The sequence below is a fragment of the Thamnophis elegans genome, chromosome 14 (genome assembly GCF_009769535.1).
Source record: "Thamnophis elegans isolate rThaEle1 chromosome 14, rThaEle1.pri, whole genome shotgun sequence".
Lineage (NCBI taxonomy): Eukaryota > Metazoa > Chordata > Lepidosauria > Squamata > Colubridae > Thamnophis > Thamnophis elegans.
Window position 1 is genome coordinate 37,780,350 of NC_045554.1, and position 19,637 is coordinate 37,799,986.

The following is a 19,637-nucleotide window of genomic DNA, read 5'->3' on the forward strand; positions in this document are numbered from 1 at the left end:
CTCCCACCGCCCAGTACAATTCCACAAAGTTGGCCTTCTCAGGGTGCTGTTGGCCAGGCAGTGTCGGCTAGCGACTCCCAGGGGGAGAGTCTTCTCTGTGGGAGCGCCTTCCCTCTGGAATGAGTTGCCCCCGGAGCTTCACATAATTCCCAACCTCCGGTCCTTCTGGCGCGCCCTAAAAAGTTGGCTTTTCCAGCAAGCCGGCCTGAACAAAACAAATTATTAATTTTAATTGTTAGTTTTAATTTAATTTCTAAATCTCATTGTACATGTCTATTGGTTTTTTTGGATATTCTATTTAATCTTTCTTTTAACTTTTGTAATATGTGTTTTTATGTTGTACGCCTCCCTGAGTCCTTTGGGAGGAGGGTGGCATATAAGTCCAATAAACCTAACGTAACCTAACCTCTGCTAAAGCGGGAAACCTTATGCCCGTGATGGCGAACTTATGGGATGTGTGCCAGAAGTGGCACGCAGAGCCATTTCTCTGGGCGCGCCAGCCATTGTCCATTGCTCTTCTGGGTTCCGGCCCGTCAGCTGGTCTTGATGTGTGCCAGAAACTGGAGGACCAGGTGACCGGCGCACAGGCACACCGGCCAGCTGGTCTTCGGGTTTCCAATGCTTCGGTGCGCGCGCGGGCGTTCAGGTTTGGGCACTCGGGGCCGAAAAGGTTCCCCATCACTGCCCTATGCCATAGTTTGATTTCGAATACTGTAGTCAGCAAAATTGTGATGGATTTGGGATCCAGCAGTATATGCTGTAACATCCTGTAATTTTTTTCCCTAGATACTGGTACCTTGTAAAGGCAGTCTTTCGAGCAGCATCATTTCGGCTTGCCAGTTTGACTCTTACATTCTTAAAGCAGCGGACAACAATCTCCACACTTTGAATGGAAAGGTACGGGCGATAGAAATAATGGGAGCCACTTCAGACTCGGATGGGTAATGTTTCTGCAGTCTCACCTGTAGGATAAAATGTGAACAAAGTCATTTGTGATGCTCTGAGAAATGCGATAAACTGGCAAGATTCAATTAAAGGTTTTATTCATCTGCTTAGGCTGCATTACCTTTACACCTTTGTCTGTGAGGATGGTAATTTCCACGGCGGGTGATTTCCAGAGCAAACATATTTGAGGTGTAAAATTCTGAAATGTGACAGCAAAAAAAGATTGCATTTTTAGTATCTTTTGCTGCATTTAGTGGCTGCCTGAACCATTGCAAGCTAGGGATAATAGCCATAGTGATTTTCAACCTTCTTAACCACAGTCTAATGAGATTTTAGCAGTTATTTCTCCACATGAGAGCAAATGACCTCGTAGAGGTTGGCTATTTTTAAATCTTGATTTCATTTGGGGCATCTATAGATACTATTTCGGGAATATTGTTGGCGACTCTGAGCCTGCAGTTTATGTTTCTTACGGTAGATTTTTTTTTTTAAACTGCTCTATTTAGGTATTGAATTATTCTTTTTCTTCGTGTCTTTTTCCCTATCTAGGAAGTCTTTATACAAGGAAATATGATCGTCCTTGGGGGTGAATTTAACCAGCGTTGCTCGATACCTATTCTCTTTGAGGAGACGTTTTACAATGACAGGGAAGAGAGCTTTAACATCCTTTGTATAGCTCATCCTCTAGAAAAAAGTGAAAATAAAGGTAAAGGTTTTTCCTCAGCATTGACTGTAGAGGCTTGATTGGCTTTTGAACGCCTCCTCTCTTTGCATGGGTAAACTACTTTTTCAGCCTGAAAGGGAATAATAAAAATAAAATAAAATTGAACCTGCAGGAATGAAACTTAAACCCTCTTTACCCACTTGTGAGGGACAATTTATCTGCAGCTAGGTTCTCTTGTAGTCCACGCACAACCTGCCGAGCTGGCAGCAAGAGTCGGACAGTGAGGAGGTTGGGGAGGAACCTGGGCCAGTCCTGGAGGCTGGGGAAGGCTCGGATGAGGGCTCTGCGTCGGAGGCAGAGAGGGGCCCAGGGCCATCTGGGAGTTATGTGCTGCCTCTGGAGCCTGACATCAGTGAGGCAGAAGAACAGTGGGAGCCTGTTCCCAGTGTCCTAATGCGCAGAGCTGCCAAAAGGCAAGAACAATTGAGAAAAAAGGGGTGACTTGGGAGCAGTGGTGGGTTTCAAAAATTGTTCGAACCTACTCTGTGGGTGTGGCCTCCTTTGTGGGAGTGGCTTGCCGCCCATGTAACCGGATATGAAGATGCCGACGACACTTGTCAGAACCACCTTAAATTACCTCCCACACAGCACTGGCATGCATAAGAATATGATGTAAACTTGTTTTTTAAAAGGCATCTTTGGTTTGCGTTAAAACAACTTCAACACACGCAATGTTCTGATTGCACCACAAACGCAGTAGTCATCCTTACCTTTCACAGAGGCACTGAGTTTTATAAATAGGAGCATGATAGTGTAGAATAATCATATCCAAGGACCAGTGGTGGGTTTCCAAAAATGTTGGAACCTCTTCTGTAGGTGTGGCCTGTTTTCCGGGTCCACTGGTGGAGCCTCTTCTAACCGGTTCGGTAGATTTGACGAACCGGTTCTACCGAATAGGTGTGAACTGGTAGGAACCCACCTCTGCTTGGGAGTAAGGCTTGAAGATTATTGGCTCCTCCTATAAGATATAAAAGAGGAACGAACGGGACATGAACTTTTGCAGGAAGCAATTAGTTCATCTGGTCGGTCCAAGCTCTGAGAAGTTCTGTTTGACTCTTAGCCTTGCAAAAACTAATTGGCAGTTAGGTCTCTGGCAGCATTTCACAGGAGATAAAAGGCTTATCAACATTACCCTGAAAGACTGTGGCAACTCGAGCAGACATTTGTCAGATTCTTCAGAGACTGTTGGGGAAGTTGTGCCGGCTGTGAATGACCATAATTCACAGCCGTTATAAATAAAAGAGGGTTTTTGGAACTAAGATTGTGATTTATGCTTTCTCAGGAAGCCTAGGTCAGAACATTCACATTCGATCATAATATGGCTTCATTGAATTTTGGCTTGGCGTCTTGAATGAACCCAACCATCTTGGTTCCTAAATCTTGTTTGGTGCTTTGGAAATCCAGCTAATTGTGGCTTAATCAACCAACTGTGTCTAAGCAAACCATGGCTTTGGGTATTGTGTCAACAAGTCACAACAGACTCCAGGAAGAAATCTGGCAGTAGAACCATCCTAGAAGTTTGGCAGTTGTACCATCCTAGTTTATCAACCTTCCTTTGATGTCTGCGTCTATGAATTTCACGGTTGTGTATTTTCCTCTGATTCTTGGAGGGAGCAGATATTCTGTTTGCTGACAAATTCCTTCCCCTTTCAGAACCATCCTCGACGACATCCAACTCTTACTCCTTGAAAAACATGGAAGATGTGAAAGAATTTTTGGGAAGGCATGCAGAAAAATTCGATAAAGCCATTGGATCTTTCCACCGGACTTTCAAGGAGCATGACAGGAAAATCCTGCGACACTACATAGTTAGTATTTCCAATGAATTTAATACTTAACAGCTTATGGCAAAAGGATTAAAAGCGTTAAATTAACATTTTCCAAACTCTTTAACAATCTCATCTCAAGAATGGACATTGAAAGTAACAAACTTAGCAGAGATGGCTAAAATATCAGCATATCTCAAGGACCATTCCAATGAGAGATATAAATTGGAGTGGAGAAGATGGATTGACTATACTCAAAATAAATATGGGACTAAGAAATTCCAGATAGTTTATGACTGAAGAAACAAGGAATGATATAATCTGTTTAGACTTAGCCTAGCAAAGAGGAGTTAAAGCTCAAATGAAAGATGATATTAACTTTTTTTAAAGTTTATTTTAGAATATTTTTGTTAAAGATTTATACCCTGTATTAGTTCTGGGAAGTTGGGGGGTGGGGGTTGGGTGGGGAGGGGAGGGGGAGGGAAGTAAATATTTGTAAAAGTTTTTTTTTTCCAAAAATTTCAATTAAAAAAAACCACAATCTCATCAAAAGGGGAAGGAAGTATGTGGAAATTCTGGCCATGGCATATGTATGTCACTTAAGTATGTTGCTTTCTTTGAAAATGAATTAGTCATATGTTGGCTTGTATAAGTAGAATGATCCTGCAAGACTTTTAGCAATAGCACTTAGACTTATATACCGCTTCATAGTGTTTTTACAGCCCTCTCTAAGCGGTTTACAGAGTCAGCATCTGGGTCCTCATTTTACCCACCTCGGAAGGATGGCTGATATTTTTAAATGCTTGACCTCTTCCCAGCTCCCAACCCAGTTTTCTCAATGCACTTTGCTTTGATCTTCAGGATTCTGTGAATGCTCTCTACACCAAATGCATCCAGCAGCTGTTGAGAGACTCCCACTTTGTAAGTACAGATGTGCGCAGGTGAACATCTGGCTGTGTGTTTCTTAGGCATTCCTGGGCGTTCATTCTGCTTTCTTTTCCCCCAAATAATTTAGAGAATGCTTGCAAAGCAGGAACTTCAGATGAACCTGATGAAACAAGCGGTGGATGTGAGTATCCTGGATGGTCGTTAGGATCTTGGTTCCCACTTTGAGCAGACCTTCCGAATCCTTTCTTTGCTTTTTTTTTTATTTCTTGGTACAGATGTATGTCCATCACTCTCTCTATGACGTCATCTTCAAATACGTGGGGACCATTGAAGCCAGTGAGGTAGGTACCCAGAAGTGCCTCAGGTTCTCCCCTTGCCAAAGTTATGTTCGGAAACACAGAGCAATTATTGAGTCTGTCATCTGCACCTCTATAAGTGTCTGGTTTGGTTCTGCAACCCAACAAGGCAGACACAGACTTAAAAGCTTTGAAAGCATACCACCATCCAAGCAAAAACAGAATAGAATAGAATTCTTTATTGGCCACATGTGATTGGACACACAAGGAATTTGTCTTTGGTGCAGATGTGCTCAGTGTACATAAAAAGACAATTAGAGGATAATTAGAACATGCGGAAAAAACAATTGCTACCAACCTGTCTCCCATTGAGGACCTGCACACTGCATGAGTCAAAAAGAGGGCTGTGAAAATATCTACACACTCCTCACATCCCGGACATAAATGGTTTCAACTCCTATCCTCAAAATGATGCTATAGGGCACTGCACACCAGAACAGCTAGACAAAAGAACAGTTTTTTCCTGAACGCCATCACTGCTAAACAAACAGTTCCCTCAGCACTGTCAAACTATTCACTAAGGCTGCATTACTATTAATCTTCTCATCGTTCCTATCACCCATCTCCTCCCACTTACGACTGCACGACTGTAACTTTGTTGCTTGTATCCTTATGATTTATATTTATATCGATTGTTTCCTGATTGCTTATTTGTACCCGATGACTATCATTAAGTGTCGCACCTTATGATTCTTGACGAATGTATCTTGTCTTCTTATGTACACTCAGAGCATCTGCACCAAAGACAAATTCCTTGTGTCTTCAATCACACTTGGCCAATAAAAGAATTCTGTTCTGTTCTGACCCCCCCCCCCTTCTCCGTCCAGGAACATAAGCCAAAACAGACGTACAAAAGAATGTTTTAATCAGTCCAAGCTCTCGTTGGCTGCAAGCCCAAAATAAACAAAGAGATAAAAGTCCTATAAACAAACGCAGCACTGCAAACAGGCTTCTTCCAGCAAACCTACTTCTCCAAGTTGGTTTCTCTTGATTTGTGAATGAGAACGTTGACTCCTGCAACCAGGGCGTGGCACAAACAGTGTCTTTTATACTCAGGAGAGGATCTTAATCAGCATCAGCTAAGCACAATCATCTACAATTACGTAGTTGTTCTTTAGGTCGAGTAGCCCTTCGCCTGCGTGCATCCTGAAACAACTCCCAAATGTTTTCCTGAACATTCCCTTTGATCCAATGCTCTGCCGCCACCTGGTGGCCAACCAGTCTCTCCCCGCCCTGCTCGGAGTCGACACCCTGTCCAGGGTCCTCCACCTCCTCCAAGGCCGACTCATAAGACCCCTCGCTGTCGGAGTCTGGCGGCAGCTCCAACATCTCCTGCCGGCAGCTCCAACATCTCCTGCCGGGCCACAGCACTATTCTATTCTTTTTTGCTTGGGAGGTGGCATGCTTTCAAAGCTGCTGAACCAGCCTTGATGTCTGCTTGAGAGGCTCTGGATTATATTAGCTTCTTTTTCTTTTTATCAAAAAAAAATAGAGGTTGACTGGTAGAGTCACTGGAGCTGCAGTTGCTCAGGGGTTCTTGGTGGGTAATTTAAGTTCTGTTCAAAGCCTCTCCTGCCAGGATTTATAGTGATGTCTTCTTCTGGTTAGGATGCAGCTTTCAACAAAATCACCCGAAGTTTACAAGATCTGCAGCAGAAAGATCTGGGCATCAAGCCTGAGTTCAGGTGAATTCTCAACTGTTTTAAAGGGTTTTTCTAGCACGGTTTTGTTTTATTTTCTTCCTGAAGAAAGACTGGATGGATAAACTTGGGAAAACAGAGGCAGCCAACTTCTTGCTTCTTAAAAAAAAAAAAGGGAAGGGTTCATGCCTTTTTATTAGAGGCTTTCACGTGTGTGACCCAAAGGATGCAATTTGCTATTCCTGCTTTAAATCTTTTGCTCATCGCTGCCTTGGGCTGTTAACTCCTTTTGGACAGACGAACACTGAAACTGATCTGTAAACCAGCATTTATTTCTAGTTTCCGGCAACAAACATCCCACAGCGAACGGTGGTTTGCTTAGCAACTGCCAAGTTCACTTAACGACCGCTGCAAAAAGGTTATAAAATCAGGAATGATGATGACCTGCTTAAACGCAGGCTCACTTTCGGTTGTAAGTCAAAGATAATAACCTAGCAAGTAAATTGTCAGAAGGAATTCTTTAAAAAAATGGAGTTAAAGATTTATATATACAATTAGAAGTTCTCCAGTATTCTGCCCGCTTTGAAATCAGTAATAAATGAGTCTTTGAGCTGTGGACGTGTGCCTTCGTTCTGCAAAAAAGGCAGAAGAGGTCCTTGACGCGGAGAAATCACTATGCTGCCCGGTGGCTCCCACTTCCCATGCCAGATTTATGATCTGGAGAGGTTAATTGGAGCGCTGCCCAAACATAGCTTGCTCGCCGCCTTCTCCTTGGCCCGGAGAAGAGGTAATCAAACTGTCAAACAGTTGATGGATACTGTTTAGACAGTTTAACGCAGCCAAGAATCCGGAGCTGTTAAAAACAACAACCCCCTCAGGCCCCACCCAACCGGAAGCCCAGATATCCATTTGTCTGAGATGGTGCAGGGTTTCTTGCCTAAGCAGGGGGTTGGACTAGAAGACCTCCAAGGTCCCTTCCAACTCTGCTATTTCGTTCCACTCCACTCCCATTCCATTCCCATTCTATTCCAATTCCATTCTATTCTAATTCCATTCTTATTCCATTCCATTCGTATTATTCTATTCTATTCTTTTGCCTCTGTTGCTCTCTAAGTTGTTTTATTTCTTTCTGATGGTGCCTTTTTTCAGTTTCAACATCCCACGTGCCAAGCGGGAACTGGGGCAGCTGAACAAGTGCACTTCTCCGCAACAGAAGCTCCTGTGCTTGCGGAAAGTGGTCCACATCATCATGCACTCTCCAAGTCAAAGAGGTGCGTCACTGCGGGGATGATGTCAGGAAGTTTTCAAGGCGTTGCTTCTCTGTCCTTTTGGAAGCATCCTCCACGAGCTTTTAAATTGGAGTCCGGATTCTGCTTTATTTACATTACTTTGGAAAACGGAAGACGCAACTTAACTTCCGCGTGGAAGTAATGTCTTCCTCCTGTATGGAGAAATGCAGGGCAAGAGCTGGGATGGAAATCACAATTCACTAATAGTGCTTGAACCTCTGGAGTTTCTTTGAAGACGTTTTGCTTCTCATCCCAGAAGCTTCTTCAGCTCTGATTGGATGATTAGGCCTCCTCCGAATTCCATCCGCCGGCCAATGCCGACTGGCGACTACCAGGAGGAGAGCCTTCTCTGTGGCTGCTCCGACCCTCTGGAACGAGCTCCCCGTGGAGATTCGGACCCTCACCACCCTCCAAGCTTTCCGCAAAGCCCTTAAAACCTGGCTGTTCCGACAGGCCTGGGGCTAAAGAGCTTTTGCCCCCCTTCTCGAATTTGTATGGTTGCTGTGTGTTTTAATTGTGTATTGTTATGTTCGTCCTTTTATCCCCTGTCTGTACCCCCTTCCCTGACTGAATTGTGAGCCGCCCTGAGTCCCCTTCGGGGAAAAGGGCGGCATATAAATGTAATAAATCTAATCTAATGGTGGGGAATGGAAGGATTTATACTCCTTGTAGACAGCTGGTTGTTTGCATTCTTTTAAGAGTCGTTGAGGCCACCTGGAGGTTTATCTTGGTCATCATGGTCCAGGTGAATGCAAATGACCAGCTATCTGCAAAGAGTATGAATCCTCCCATTTCCCACCAGCTAGTCAGAGCTGAAGAAGCTTCTTGGGTGAGAAGTGAAATGTCTTCAAAGAAAAAGAAAGCCTCTTGAAAAAACACCTTTGGGACAACCATGACTTGGATGACTGAGAATCTCCATAGACATTGAACTCTGGACTTTGTGTTTTCAAGTCCTCTTAATCCTTGACCGGATGGTAACAGTTGGAATAGATGGGGAATTCTGGGAGTTGAAGTCCACACATTTTCAAATTGCTAAGACTGAGAAGAAAAATGTTTTTACAGGGTAGTACTAGCAATAGAACTTAGACCAGGGATGAAATTCAGCAGGTTCTGACAAGTTCTGAAGAACCAGTAGTGGAAATTTTGAGGAGTCCGGAGAACCGGCAAATACCACCTCTGGCTGCCCCTAGAGTGGGGTGGGAATGGAGATTTTGCAGTATCCTTCCCCCAGGAGTGGGGAGGAATGGAGATTTTGCAATATCCTTCCCCCAGGAGTGGGGTGGGAATGGGGATTTTGCAGTATCCTTCCCCCAGGAGTGGGGAGGAATGGAGATTTTGCAATATCCTTCCCCCAGGAGTGGGGTGGGAATGGAGATTTTGCAGTATCCTTCCCCCAGGAGTGGGGAGGAATGGAGATTTTGCAATATCCTTCCCCCAGGAGTGGGGTGGGAATGGGGATTTTGCAGTATCCTTCCCCCAGGAGTGGGGAGGAATGGAGATTTTGCAATATCCTTCCCCCAGGAGTGGAGAGGGAATGGAGATTTTGCAGTATCCTTCCCCCAGGAGTGGGGAGGAATGGAGATTTTGCAGTATCCTTCCCCCAGGAGTGGGGAGGAATGGAGATTTTGCAATATCCTTCCCCCAGAAGTGGGGAGGGAATAGGGATTTTGCAGTATCCTTCCTCTGGAGTGGGGAGGGAATGGAGATTTTGCAGTATCCTTCTCCCAGGAGCGGGGAAGGAATGGAGATTTTGCAGTATCCTTCCCCCAGGAGTGGGGAGGGAATAGGGATTTTGCAGTATCCTTCCTCTGGAGTGTGGAGGGAATGGAGATTTTGCAGTATCCTTCCCCCAGGAGTGGGGAGGGAATGGAGATTTTGCTGTATCCTTCCCCCAGGAGTGGGGAGGGAATGGAGATTTTGCAGTATCCTTCCCCCAGGAGCGGGGAGGAAATGGAGATTTTGCCGTATCCATCCCCCGGGAGTGGGGAGGGAATGGAGATTTTGCAGTATCCTTCCCCTGCCATGCCTCAGAACCGGTAGTAAAACAAATGGAATTTCAGCGACTTAGACTTATATACTGCTTCACAGTGCTTTCCACCCCTCTCTAAGGTGTTTACAGAATCAGCATATTGTGGACAACAATCTGGGTCCTTGTTTTACTGACCTCAGAAGTATGGAAGGCTGAGTCAACTTTGAGCCAGTGAGACTCGAACTGCCAAACTGCCGACAGCCGGCACTCAGCAGAAATTAGCTGCGGTACTGCATTCTAACCACTGCGCCACTGCGGGTGACGAGAACAAAGCTCTTAAAACATTTCGAAACTGCTACGAATTATTGATTGGATCAGGCACAAATTGATAATTTTATTTAGGTTTGGCATTTTCCATCGATAGTCTAGGAAATCTCCTATTCTAACATGTTTCTAAAGTGCCTAAATAGAACGATTGATATAATTTTTCTAAACAGGGTGCATTTCTTCTCTCTCTCCCATTCAGTGAACATGGAGACTATGTGCGCTGATGATCTTCTCTCTGTGTTGCTCTATCTCCTTGTGAAAACAGAAATTCCTAATTGGTATGTAACCTGCTCCCCCCACACCCCCAGGTTCAAAGAATCCTATAAAGGAGAATATTTGTAGCTGGGAGTCGAAATGAGAGGCGTCCTTGGTGCTTTCTGAGCTCGCTTGTTTTATTGCAGTTGTTTCCAAACTAGGTAATATCATCAGTGTTCTGAGGAAACATGATTAGAGAATCCTTCTTGAACAGGACATTATAAGCCACACTAACTAAAATAAGGCTCAGAGGCTAAGACGCTGAGCTTGTTGATCAGAAAGGTCGGCAGTTCGAATCCCTAGCGCTGCGTAATGGAGTGAGCTCCCATTACTTGTCCCAGCTTCTGCCAACCTAGCAGTTCAAAAGCATGTAAAAAATGCAAGCATAAAAATAGGAACCACCTTTGGTGGGAAGGTAACAGTGGTCCGTGCGCCTTTGGTAAGTCAAGCCGACCACATGAGCACAGAGACGTCTTCGGACAGTGCTGGCTCTTTGGCTTTGAAACGGAGATGAGCGCAGCCCCCTAGAGTCGGGAACGACTAGAATGCGATGTGCGATGGGAACCTTTACCTTAACTAAAATAATATTCTCGCTGAACCTCAGAGCTCAAGTATTACAGTAGCTTTTACATGGGGATGTTCTTGGAACCCATTCAGAAGCTTCAAATGATCCAGAATGAGGGGTCCTTGGTGGTCTCTGAGCTTGATTGTTTTCTTGTAGACATTTCATTACCCAAAATAGGTAACATCATCAGTGCTTGATGATGATGATGATAATGATGATGTAGCAGCACTGACGATATGTATTGCCAGTGGTTCCCAAACTTGGCAACTTTAAGACTTTGTGGACTTCAACTCCCAGAATTCTCCAGCCAGCTCTGCTGGCTGGAGAATTCTGGAAGTTGAAGTCCACAAGTCTTAAAAGTTGCCAAGTTTGGGAACCACTGCGCTATCCATCCAGGGGTGGGTTCCTGCCAGTTCTAACCTATAGAAGAGGTTCCACAAATCTACAGTGCCATTTAGAACCGGTTCCAGCTCCCTTCCCCCGCCCGTCCGCACATCATCAAGATGAAGAGCGAGAGGAGGAATTCTGGGAGTTGAAGTCCACAAGTCTTAAAGTTGCCAAGTTTGGGAACCACTGCGCTATCCATCCAGGGGTGGGTTCCTGCCAGTTCTAACCTATAGAAGAGGTTCCACAAATCTACAGTGCCGTTTAGAACCGGTTCCAGCTCCCTTCCCCCGCCCGTCCGCACATCATCAAGATGAAGAGCGAGAGGAGGAATTCTGGGAGTTGAAGTCCACAAGTCTTAAAGCTGTCAAGTTTAAACACCTCTGGGGTTTTTTTTTCTAAAGGGCTAGGGATGCAAGGGTCTTGTAACTTGACAGCTTTAAGACTTGCGTGCTTCAAATGCCAGAGTTTCTAAGCCAACATTTTGGTTGCTAAGCAAGAGCGTTGTTACATGAGTTTCACCACATTTTACAAATTGGCCATGCCCACCCAGTCACATGACTGCCAAGCCACTCCCACTCGGTCACATGGCTGGCAAGCCACTCCTACCCGGTCACATGGCTGGCAAGCCACTCCCACAAAGCAGGCCACACCTACAGAAGAGGTTCTAAAATTTTTTGAAACCCACCACTGTATCCATCCCAAGGATAACAACAATAATATAATAATAGCAGCAGCATCCTAAAATGCCAATATTCTCTGAATGCTAAACAGAATACATATCTTTTTTGCTGCTTTAGGACATCAGCAACTCCTGCAGCTGAGACATCAATGTGTTTTTTGGTCACAGATTTTGAAATGTGTATAGGATGTTATGAAAGAGACCTTGACCATTATTTGGTATGATAGAAATGAAACATCTGCTGCTTAACTGCTGTATTTCCATGGATTACATGGATTATGTGCATTAGAAATATACTCAGGTTCTTGGATGTCAGTTTTAACTTAAAGCTGGATTTTAATTCTTTGTGTCTTTGACTGTCAAAACCAAGGATTAAAAGCCCACACATTTTCATACGTAAGCACCACACAGTTCTCTGTGGTACCTCTTCAGAGTTGGGGTACTAAACACATTGGGGCGAGTTTTATAGCAGGGTGATACTAGGCAAAACGAAAGCTCAATAGCTAAACATTTTTGGAGCGTATTTTCTTTAAGTGCAACGTGCAATATACAATCAAAATATGCAGAAATGTAAGTGCTTGAATCCTAGTTTGGTTTTTTATGGCTAGGCAAATTCTGTTACTCTACCACAGGGGTTTCAAACTCAAGGCGCATGGGCCAGATCCAGCCTGTGACGTGGTCAAATCTGACCCACGGGGCCATCCTGGAAAATGCTGGTGTCACTTCGACCCAGTCTACTCAATGCGAAGAGGAAACATGCCAGCAGTTTGGGGACTGGCATCAAGTTGGCCACCGGCCCACTTAGGTCAACCACAGCCCTGATGTGGCCCTCGATGAAATTGAGTTTGTCACCCCTGCTGTACCATTTCACATCCTGCTTGAATCTGGGCGCAAACATTTGGTCTCAAAGACTGAAATACACCCCAAATTTTGATGATAAAACGTTAGGGCGCCATTTTGGATTCCTGCATTCTGGTTGAATTCACATACTCCTTTAAGCCATAGTGTGGTTTGCTGGTTGTTGTTTTTTTGTGACACCATGTGTTCTGAAAATCCAGCTGCTTATGCTTGTTGTGGCCTGCCAGCAAAGCTGGCAGCAGATTCGGACAGTGAGGAGGTTGGGGAGGAACATGGGCCAGTCCTGGAGTCTGGGGAAGGCTCTGATGAGGGCTTTGTGTCGGAGGCAGAGAGGGGGCCAGAGCCGTATGCCAGTTATCAGCTGCCTTCGGAGTCAGATAGCAGGGAGGCAGACGAACAGTTGGAGCCTGTTCCCAGTGTGCTCATATGGAGAGTGGCCAGACGAAGGGAACGGCTAAAGGACAGGGGTCAACTTGGGAGTGAGGCCACAGGTGGACGATGAATGGCCCCTCCCAGAGGAAATAAAAGAGGAGCGAAAGGGGAGTGGAGTTTACAGGAGGCAATTAGTTTGCTTCATTGGTTCGTGACTCTCTGAGACTCCTTGCCAAATTTTGCAGATATCAGCCTGGCAGCTCTCCAAGCCAGCTAAGGTCTGTGACTGTAAATCCTTCCTTGAAAGACTTTGTTGGATGTGAATGAGAAGAATTCATAGTAAATTAATAAAAGGGGTTTGCTTCATGCTCTTGGGAAGCCTAGGTCAGAATAATGGTTGAGACCTGTGATACATAGTTAGACAATGGATGAACCCATTGGGTCAGTAAAAATTGGTGAGAGGCTTATCAAATTTGAATACAGCCATAGTATGGTTTGGTTTTGGCCTCGTATGTTGTACAAACGCAGTTGTTAGGGTTAGTAAATCGAGCTTAGCAAAATGTGCAAGTTTCAGTCAGTAGGATTGATTTAAGAATATCATGCCTTTGTCCTATGGGTGAACCTATCTTTAATTTCCCCTGGATCACCTTGATAACCAGGATGGGCCTTATAAAACAGAAATAAGATCTGTCTGGTTCCTTGCAAAGAATAAGCCCAGAACTTATCTGAGTTGAAATGTAAATACTTGCTCATAATTAAAAACTTGAGCAGAATTAAAAACAAGTATCAGAAAACATCCAGGTTTGTTTAATGGATAGAAATTGGGTCCAATTGCAAAAATTGTTTGGGTTTGTTTTTTTGCTTCCTGGCAATTCCTTATGTAGTTTTTATTCCTTGTTTAGGATGGCAAACCTGAGCTACATCAAAAACTTCAGATTTTGCAGTTCAGCAAAGGATGAACTGGGATATTGCTTGACCTCAGTTGAGGCTGCAATAGAGTATATCCGTCAAGGAAACCTCTCGGACAGGACACCGGTAAGCCCCTGTAATGCCCTCTATCCTATCCCAGCCTTGAAATCTCTCTTAAGAGTCTCCCCTTTTTGTAGACCTGCAGGATTCTAGCCATGTTGTAACAGGAGTCCGGAGAACTAACTCAGAAATGCATTTCGCTTGTCAAAGGCAGGTCATTATCCTGGCCAGGCCGCTCAAGCATTTTAGCAACTGAAGCTTTAGGCTGGTGAATTATAAAGGCTGATGTACAATATCTATATATATCTTGTGCTTGCAAAGAACATGAAGGGCAAACCCAAACTGAAAATTGCAAGCTGCAGGAAACAGCCTTGCGTATAAACGTTGCTCGGCTTTTCCATGGGTTTCACTTGTAGACGCAGGATTTTGTTTACTTAGCACAAATTGCATCCCAAGACAGGAGCTGATTATTATTATTATTATTTTGCACGGTGTACCAGTTCATGTGGGACGCGGTGGCTCAGTGGTTAAGATGCTGAGCTTGTCGATCAGAAGGTCGGCAGTTCAGCGGTTCGAATCCCTAGCGCCGCGTAATGGAGTGAGCTCCCATTACTTGTCCCAGCTTCTGCCAACCTAGCAGTTCGAAAGCATGTAAAAATGCAAGTAGAAAAATAGGAACCATCTTTGGTGGGAAGGTAACAGTGTTCTGTGCGCCTTTGATGTTTAGTCATGCTGGCCACATGATCACGGAGACGTCTTTGGACAGTGTTGGCTCTTCGGCTTTGAAAAGGAGATGAGCACCACCCCCTAGAGTCGGGAACGACTAGCACACATGTGTGAGGGAAACCTTCATCTTTACCAGTTTGACTTATGGCCGCCATCAATCCCCAAATTTGTTTGCTCAACGAGATGTTTGTTAAGTGAGTTTGGCTGCCTTTTACAACCTTTCTTGCCACTGTTGTTAAGCGAGTCACTGCTTAGTAGCACAGTTGTTAAGTGAATCTGGCTTCCCCCACTGTCTTTGCTTGTCAGAAGGTCACTAAAGGGGATCCCATGAGCCTGGAACCACACAATGGGTCTTAAATATATGCCTGTTGCAGAGTGTCCGAATTTTAATCCTGTGACCATGGGAATCTTGCGATGGTCATAAGTGTGAAAATCAGCCATGTCACTTTTTTTCCATGGCCGTTGTAACTTCAAATGGTCACTCCACAAGTGGTCGTAAATCAAGGATTACCTTTAGAGACAATCTAAACAAGACAGAATATGTTTTGACTGTATATATGGAATCAAACTTAATTTGATAGGACTTAATCAAACTTAATTTGATAGGATGATAATCTGCCATGTATTTGATAAATGTGTCACCTTCTGTTACACTAAAAATTAGCCCAAGTCAGAAGTTCTTGGAGGAGTTCTTTTCAGAGATGGATTTAAAAGTACCATTAATTTAGGATTACAGTAGTTGGCAGAAGTCTTTTTTTTAAGAGTTAAAAAGAGTCACCTTTAGGTTTCAGTTTTCTGGGCTTAGTCAAATCATTCAGAGCCTTGCCGATGCATTAAGTGGAATATATTTGAACAGCTTTACATTGTGGGCTGAGCGAGGGAGAGTGGAGTGCTAAATCCACAACCTTTGTGTGTCAAGACACACAGCTGAGTTGCAGTGACTTTTCTGCCAGCAGTAAATGGTTTTGCTTGTAGAAGGCATGGCAATGTGTCCCTAAAACTGTAGCGAATATTGCAGAGGTATTTTAGAAAGCACGAATGCTTTGATGGCACTCTGAAGATAATTTTTTTTAAAAGCTGATGAATAAGCAACTTAAGGTCAGCAATTCAAAGTATTTTCTGGAACCAAGATAGAGGTAGCTGGCAGATTTTAACCAAGGCGATGCTTAATTTTTATCTTCAAAAGCATTGCTAAATGCTCCCTACCTTTTCTTTCAGTTTATGCCATCTAATCAAAATCTATCAGCTTCTGTTGCTCTCCATTTAGGTTGAAAGTTGGACACAGTGTTATAACGCGTCAACATTACACCCCCAACATGCCAAGGACCTCTTTCCCAGCTGTTTTAAGGCGTAGTGAAATTAATTTATTTATTTCTTCAATTTCTATGCCTACCCCTCTCAGTCGATAACTCGGGGTGGCCATAGTTTTCTCTTTAATGGGACAGAGCTTTAATTGACCTGTCAGTATTCCTTTTGCGACTGGGAATATTCTTATAGCCATAAAATTATTATCTCCTCCTCCTCCTCTTTTATGTATTGTTAGGGTGTTTGCAGAATAAAACACACGTCTTAATCATGTGATGCACATTTCAATATTACTGAAATGTCCACCTCAGATGGGCACCGGGACTGCCCACTGTTAGAATATGGCTTATATCTTATCCCTGAACTGGTTTGACCCATGAGCCAGTTAGCATGGTGCCGTTCTAACTTAGAATGTCTGTTGAACCTATTCACTCTGAATACAGAATAGTGTCAACTCGTAAGCATCCATGACTTGCTCTCGAGTTGCCGTAGGCAGGAGGGTGGGTGGGGGGAAACTGATGGAGCAGCAACAAGAAGCACATTCCACACATACTTTTCTCAAGGCTGTATCCCAGGTTACCTGCAACAGCCGGAGGGGCATAATCTCTACAGCCAGGGAAAGTGTTCCGATGGAGAATGTGATTAATGGCACACCCTAGGTGGAGAGGGAAAACAGGGTCATAATTGGACCGTAAATTATGTGGGAGCAGAGCTGGCTTCACTTGGGTAAATGCCGACATGTTCGGGAACCCTGACAAATAGTAGATAATTTAGCATCTTGGGGCTTAAGCTAGTGTTGAATTTTCCATGACATGAAGTGGACTCTTCAAGACTCTCTTCCATGGTCAAAAATACGTATGTTGGAAGCTGTAGCTCGTCAACTTCTGGAGAGTCACGGGTTGGGAGAGCCACGGGTTCCTCATTTATCCTTTAGACCAGTGTTTTTCAACCACTGTGCCGTGGCACACTAGTGTGCCGTGACATAGTGTAAGGTGTGCCGTGGGAGAATTACTTTATATATAGTCAATATAGGCACAGAGTTAAAAATTTTTTAACATTTTCTAATGGTGGTGTGCCTCGTGATTTTTTTCATGAAAAAAGTGTGCCTTTGCACAAAAAAGGTTGAAAAACACTGCTTTAGACAATAGGGTTGCTACAAAGTTGATGATGACAAGAGAAACTTCCAAAACCTTAGGTGCTCCTGATCTGAATTGAAGCTGGAGGAGGTGGACCTGATAACCTCAATGGAAGCTGCGCCTGTGAGCCATCTACAAAGAATGGAACTTTAGGGGTTTAATGGCTTGGTATGGGGATCACTTCATGCTGGAGGCCCCGGGGGTCTTTTCGGGCAAACTCTTCACTCCTCTTCTGCACTTTAAATCACTTTTGCAACGCTTTCACTTTGCTTCTCGTTGGGATATCTTCTCAAGCAAACTTGTATTTTTCCCTTTCTAAAATGGCAGAGGTGCATCACAAATGTTGCTTGTTAGATCTCTGAGCCGTGTTAAATTAAACAAAAAAAAATGGCGGAGGGAAAGAACGGAATGGTTGCACGTGTTAATAGTTTGCCTGCAGCTGGTTTGATGATTGTTCATGACTTGTTGCTCTGCTAACTTCTGAAGCAGTTTAAGGCAAAAATGTGTTGGGATGACGGAGAGGTTTGCTGCCTGCTGAAAAATAAAACACATGGATAAATTTGAGAATGTGTGCAGTTCTTTAAAGTAAAAGGAGTCAATAAAACACGCCCAGTTTCCCAATACTTGTTTACGTTTTTTTTTCTTGGTCCTTTTGCCTAAATGCAACTATCTTCTCCATAGTTTTTAAAAACTTCTTATTTTGGATGTTAGAACATAGAACACTTGGAGGGCAAATCATGAATGGCTGAATGTATGTCTCTTTGCAGAAGATCAGGATTTGCAATGTGCCAATTCCATGAGTTTCGTGCTTCAACCTCTTTGGCCTAACTTGCATTTAAATCCCCGAAGCTGTGCTTAACATGACAGATTTAATCCTGGTAACTGAACTGTCGCTTACTCAATCTATCTGCTCTATCGCTTAAGAAGTAAGGAAAATGTTTGGTCAGATAGATGTTGGGAACTTGGGGTGCTGGTTCTCCCGCTTTAATGCTTGAAAATATATCTTGTGAGGAGTCAGATTTAAGCCAAAATCATTTAGCAAAGTATATATCTCAGTCTGAAAGATGAACTAGATTGGAGTGGTGCAAGAACAGGAAATAAGCCATATTCCTTACCAACTAGAATTGATTTTAGCTGACTTGTTAATGTTGCTTTACCAACTGGGACTGCAATCAGTCTTGATTCAGGCTGCAATTCTTTCAGATTTGAAGGGAGGGGGGAGAGACAGGGTTATAATCCCCTGGGTTGTAAAGTATAAAGTCTGCCTTCTCCAGCCAAGTATACACCAAAAATGTTGGCATTCAGCTCTGCATGGATTGTGCTGTCAGGATCTGTTGAGAGTTAATGACACCCCTTAGAAGGACCAAGTTTCTCATCTTGACGCCTATGTTTTGTTGAGCATATACCCAAAGATTTCTGGAATCATCATCTTTTAATGACTCCATAATTCCTTGCAGGGTGGAGTCTGGGCAAATTGAATGGTGCTGAATGTTTGTTGACCAGATGCCCTTCCTGTCACCAATGCAGAGTTCTATTTAGCAGATAGATTCTCATTGTGCCCAGAGAGAGAAATATCCGCCTCTACCTAGGGTCGAACTCACAGTCTCCTGATTGTGAGGCAAGAGCTCAACCTCTAAGGGTGTCTTGAATGACTAGCTGAAATACCCAGAGGGTATCAGGTTACCTGTTCTCATCTGAAACATGGGTGGGAAGTCTTCAGCAGATGAGATCATCATCTATAGCAACACTAGTTAGGTTGACATGTGCTGAGCAGAAGGATGTCATTTGTGTTTAGCTTAGCGCAAATCAAACCAAACCTTTCTTATAGACATGGGCCAGAATATTAGCTTAGTGCAGAGGTGAATGGTGTCATTAGAGCATAGTTGATTACAAAATATATGTTGAGCCCAGAGATGGTATTCAACAGGTTCTGACCAGTTCTGGAGAACCAGTAGCGGAAATTTTGAGTAGTTCTGAGAACCATCTCACCTCCATCTATTCTCTGCCCCCCCTCCCCCGAGTCCTAGCTGATCAGGAGGAAATGGGGATTTTACAGTAACCTTCCCCTGCCAGGCCCACCAAGCCATGCCACGCCTACAAATGGTACGCCCACAGAACCACTAGTAAAAAAGTTTGAATCCCACCACTGGTTGAGCCTTGAATGAATCACAGTAGCCAAGTTCATACTTCATGGTAACTACAAAGGATGGTTTCCAAGCCACAATAAGTTGACGCATGACACATCAACCTAAAGCCAAAGTGCGTCACAACTTCGCTTGATGTAAACTTAGTGATTTCTTCCCTCTGACGTGAAGAGGACTTTCACTCTCTACCACTGTGACATCTTTCGTTCTCTTACCTGTTCAACATGTCATTTCACAGTTAACCCTCTACATTTTTACCTTCCTAGGAGAGAATTGCTCAACATGATTGACCAAACAGATGAAAACTAAACTTTATAATCAAATAAGCAGTAGACAA

General features: G+C 43.9%; 1 protein-coding gene across 6 annotated transcripts in view; it reads left to right on the plus strand.

Moving 5' to 3' along the window:
• The window catches only part of ANKRD27 (ankyrin repeat domain 27), a 57,555-nt gene that overhangs the window by 8,454 nt on the left and 29,464 nt on the right, over positions 1-19,637 (plus strand). For all 6 annotated transcript variants that reach the window (XM_032231316.1, XM_032231319.1, XM_032231320.1 and 3 more), the window contains exons 3-12: positions 787-897; positions 1,495-1,651; positions 3,323-3,477; positions 4,297-4,356; positions 4,451-4,504; positions 4,599-4,664; positions 6,288-6,364; positions 7,469-7,590; positions 10,104-10,182; positions 13,923-14,055. In XM_032231316.1, coding sequence (XP_032087207.1) covers positions 787-897; positions 1,495-1,651; positions 3,323-3,477; positions 4,297-4,356; positions 4,451-4,504; positions 4,599-4,664; positions 6,288-6,364; positions 7,469-7,590; positions 10,104-10,182; positions 13,923-14,055 — 1,014 coding nt within the window. The remainder of the gene's footprint in view (positions 1-786; positions 898-1,494; positions 1,652-3,322; positions 3,478-4,296; positions 4,357-4,450; positions 4,505-4,598; positions 4,665-6,287; positions 6,365-7,468; positions 7,591-10,103; positions 10,183-13,922; positions 14,056-19,637) is intronic.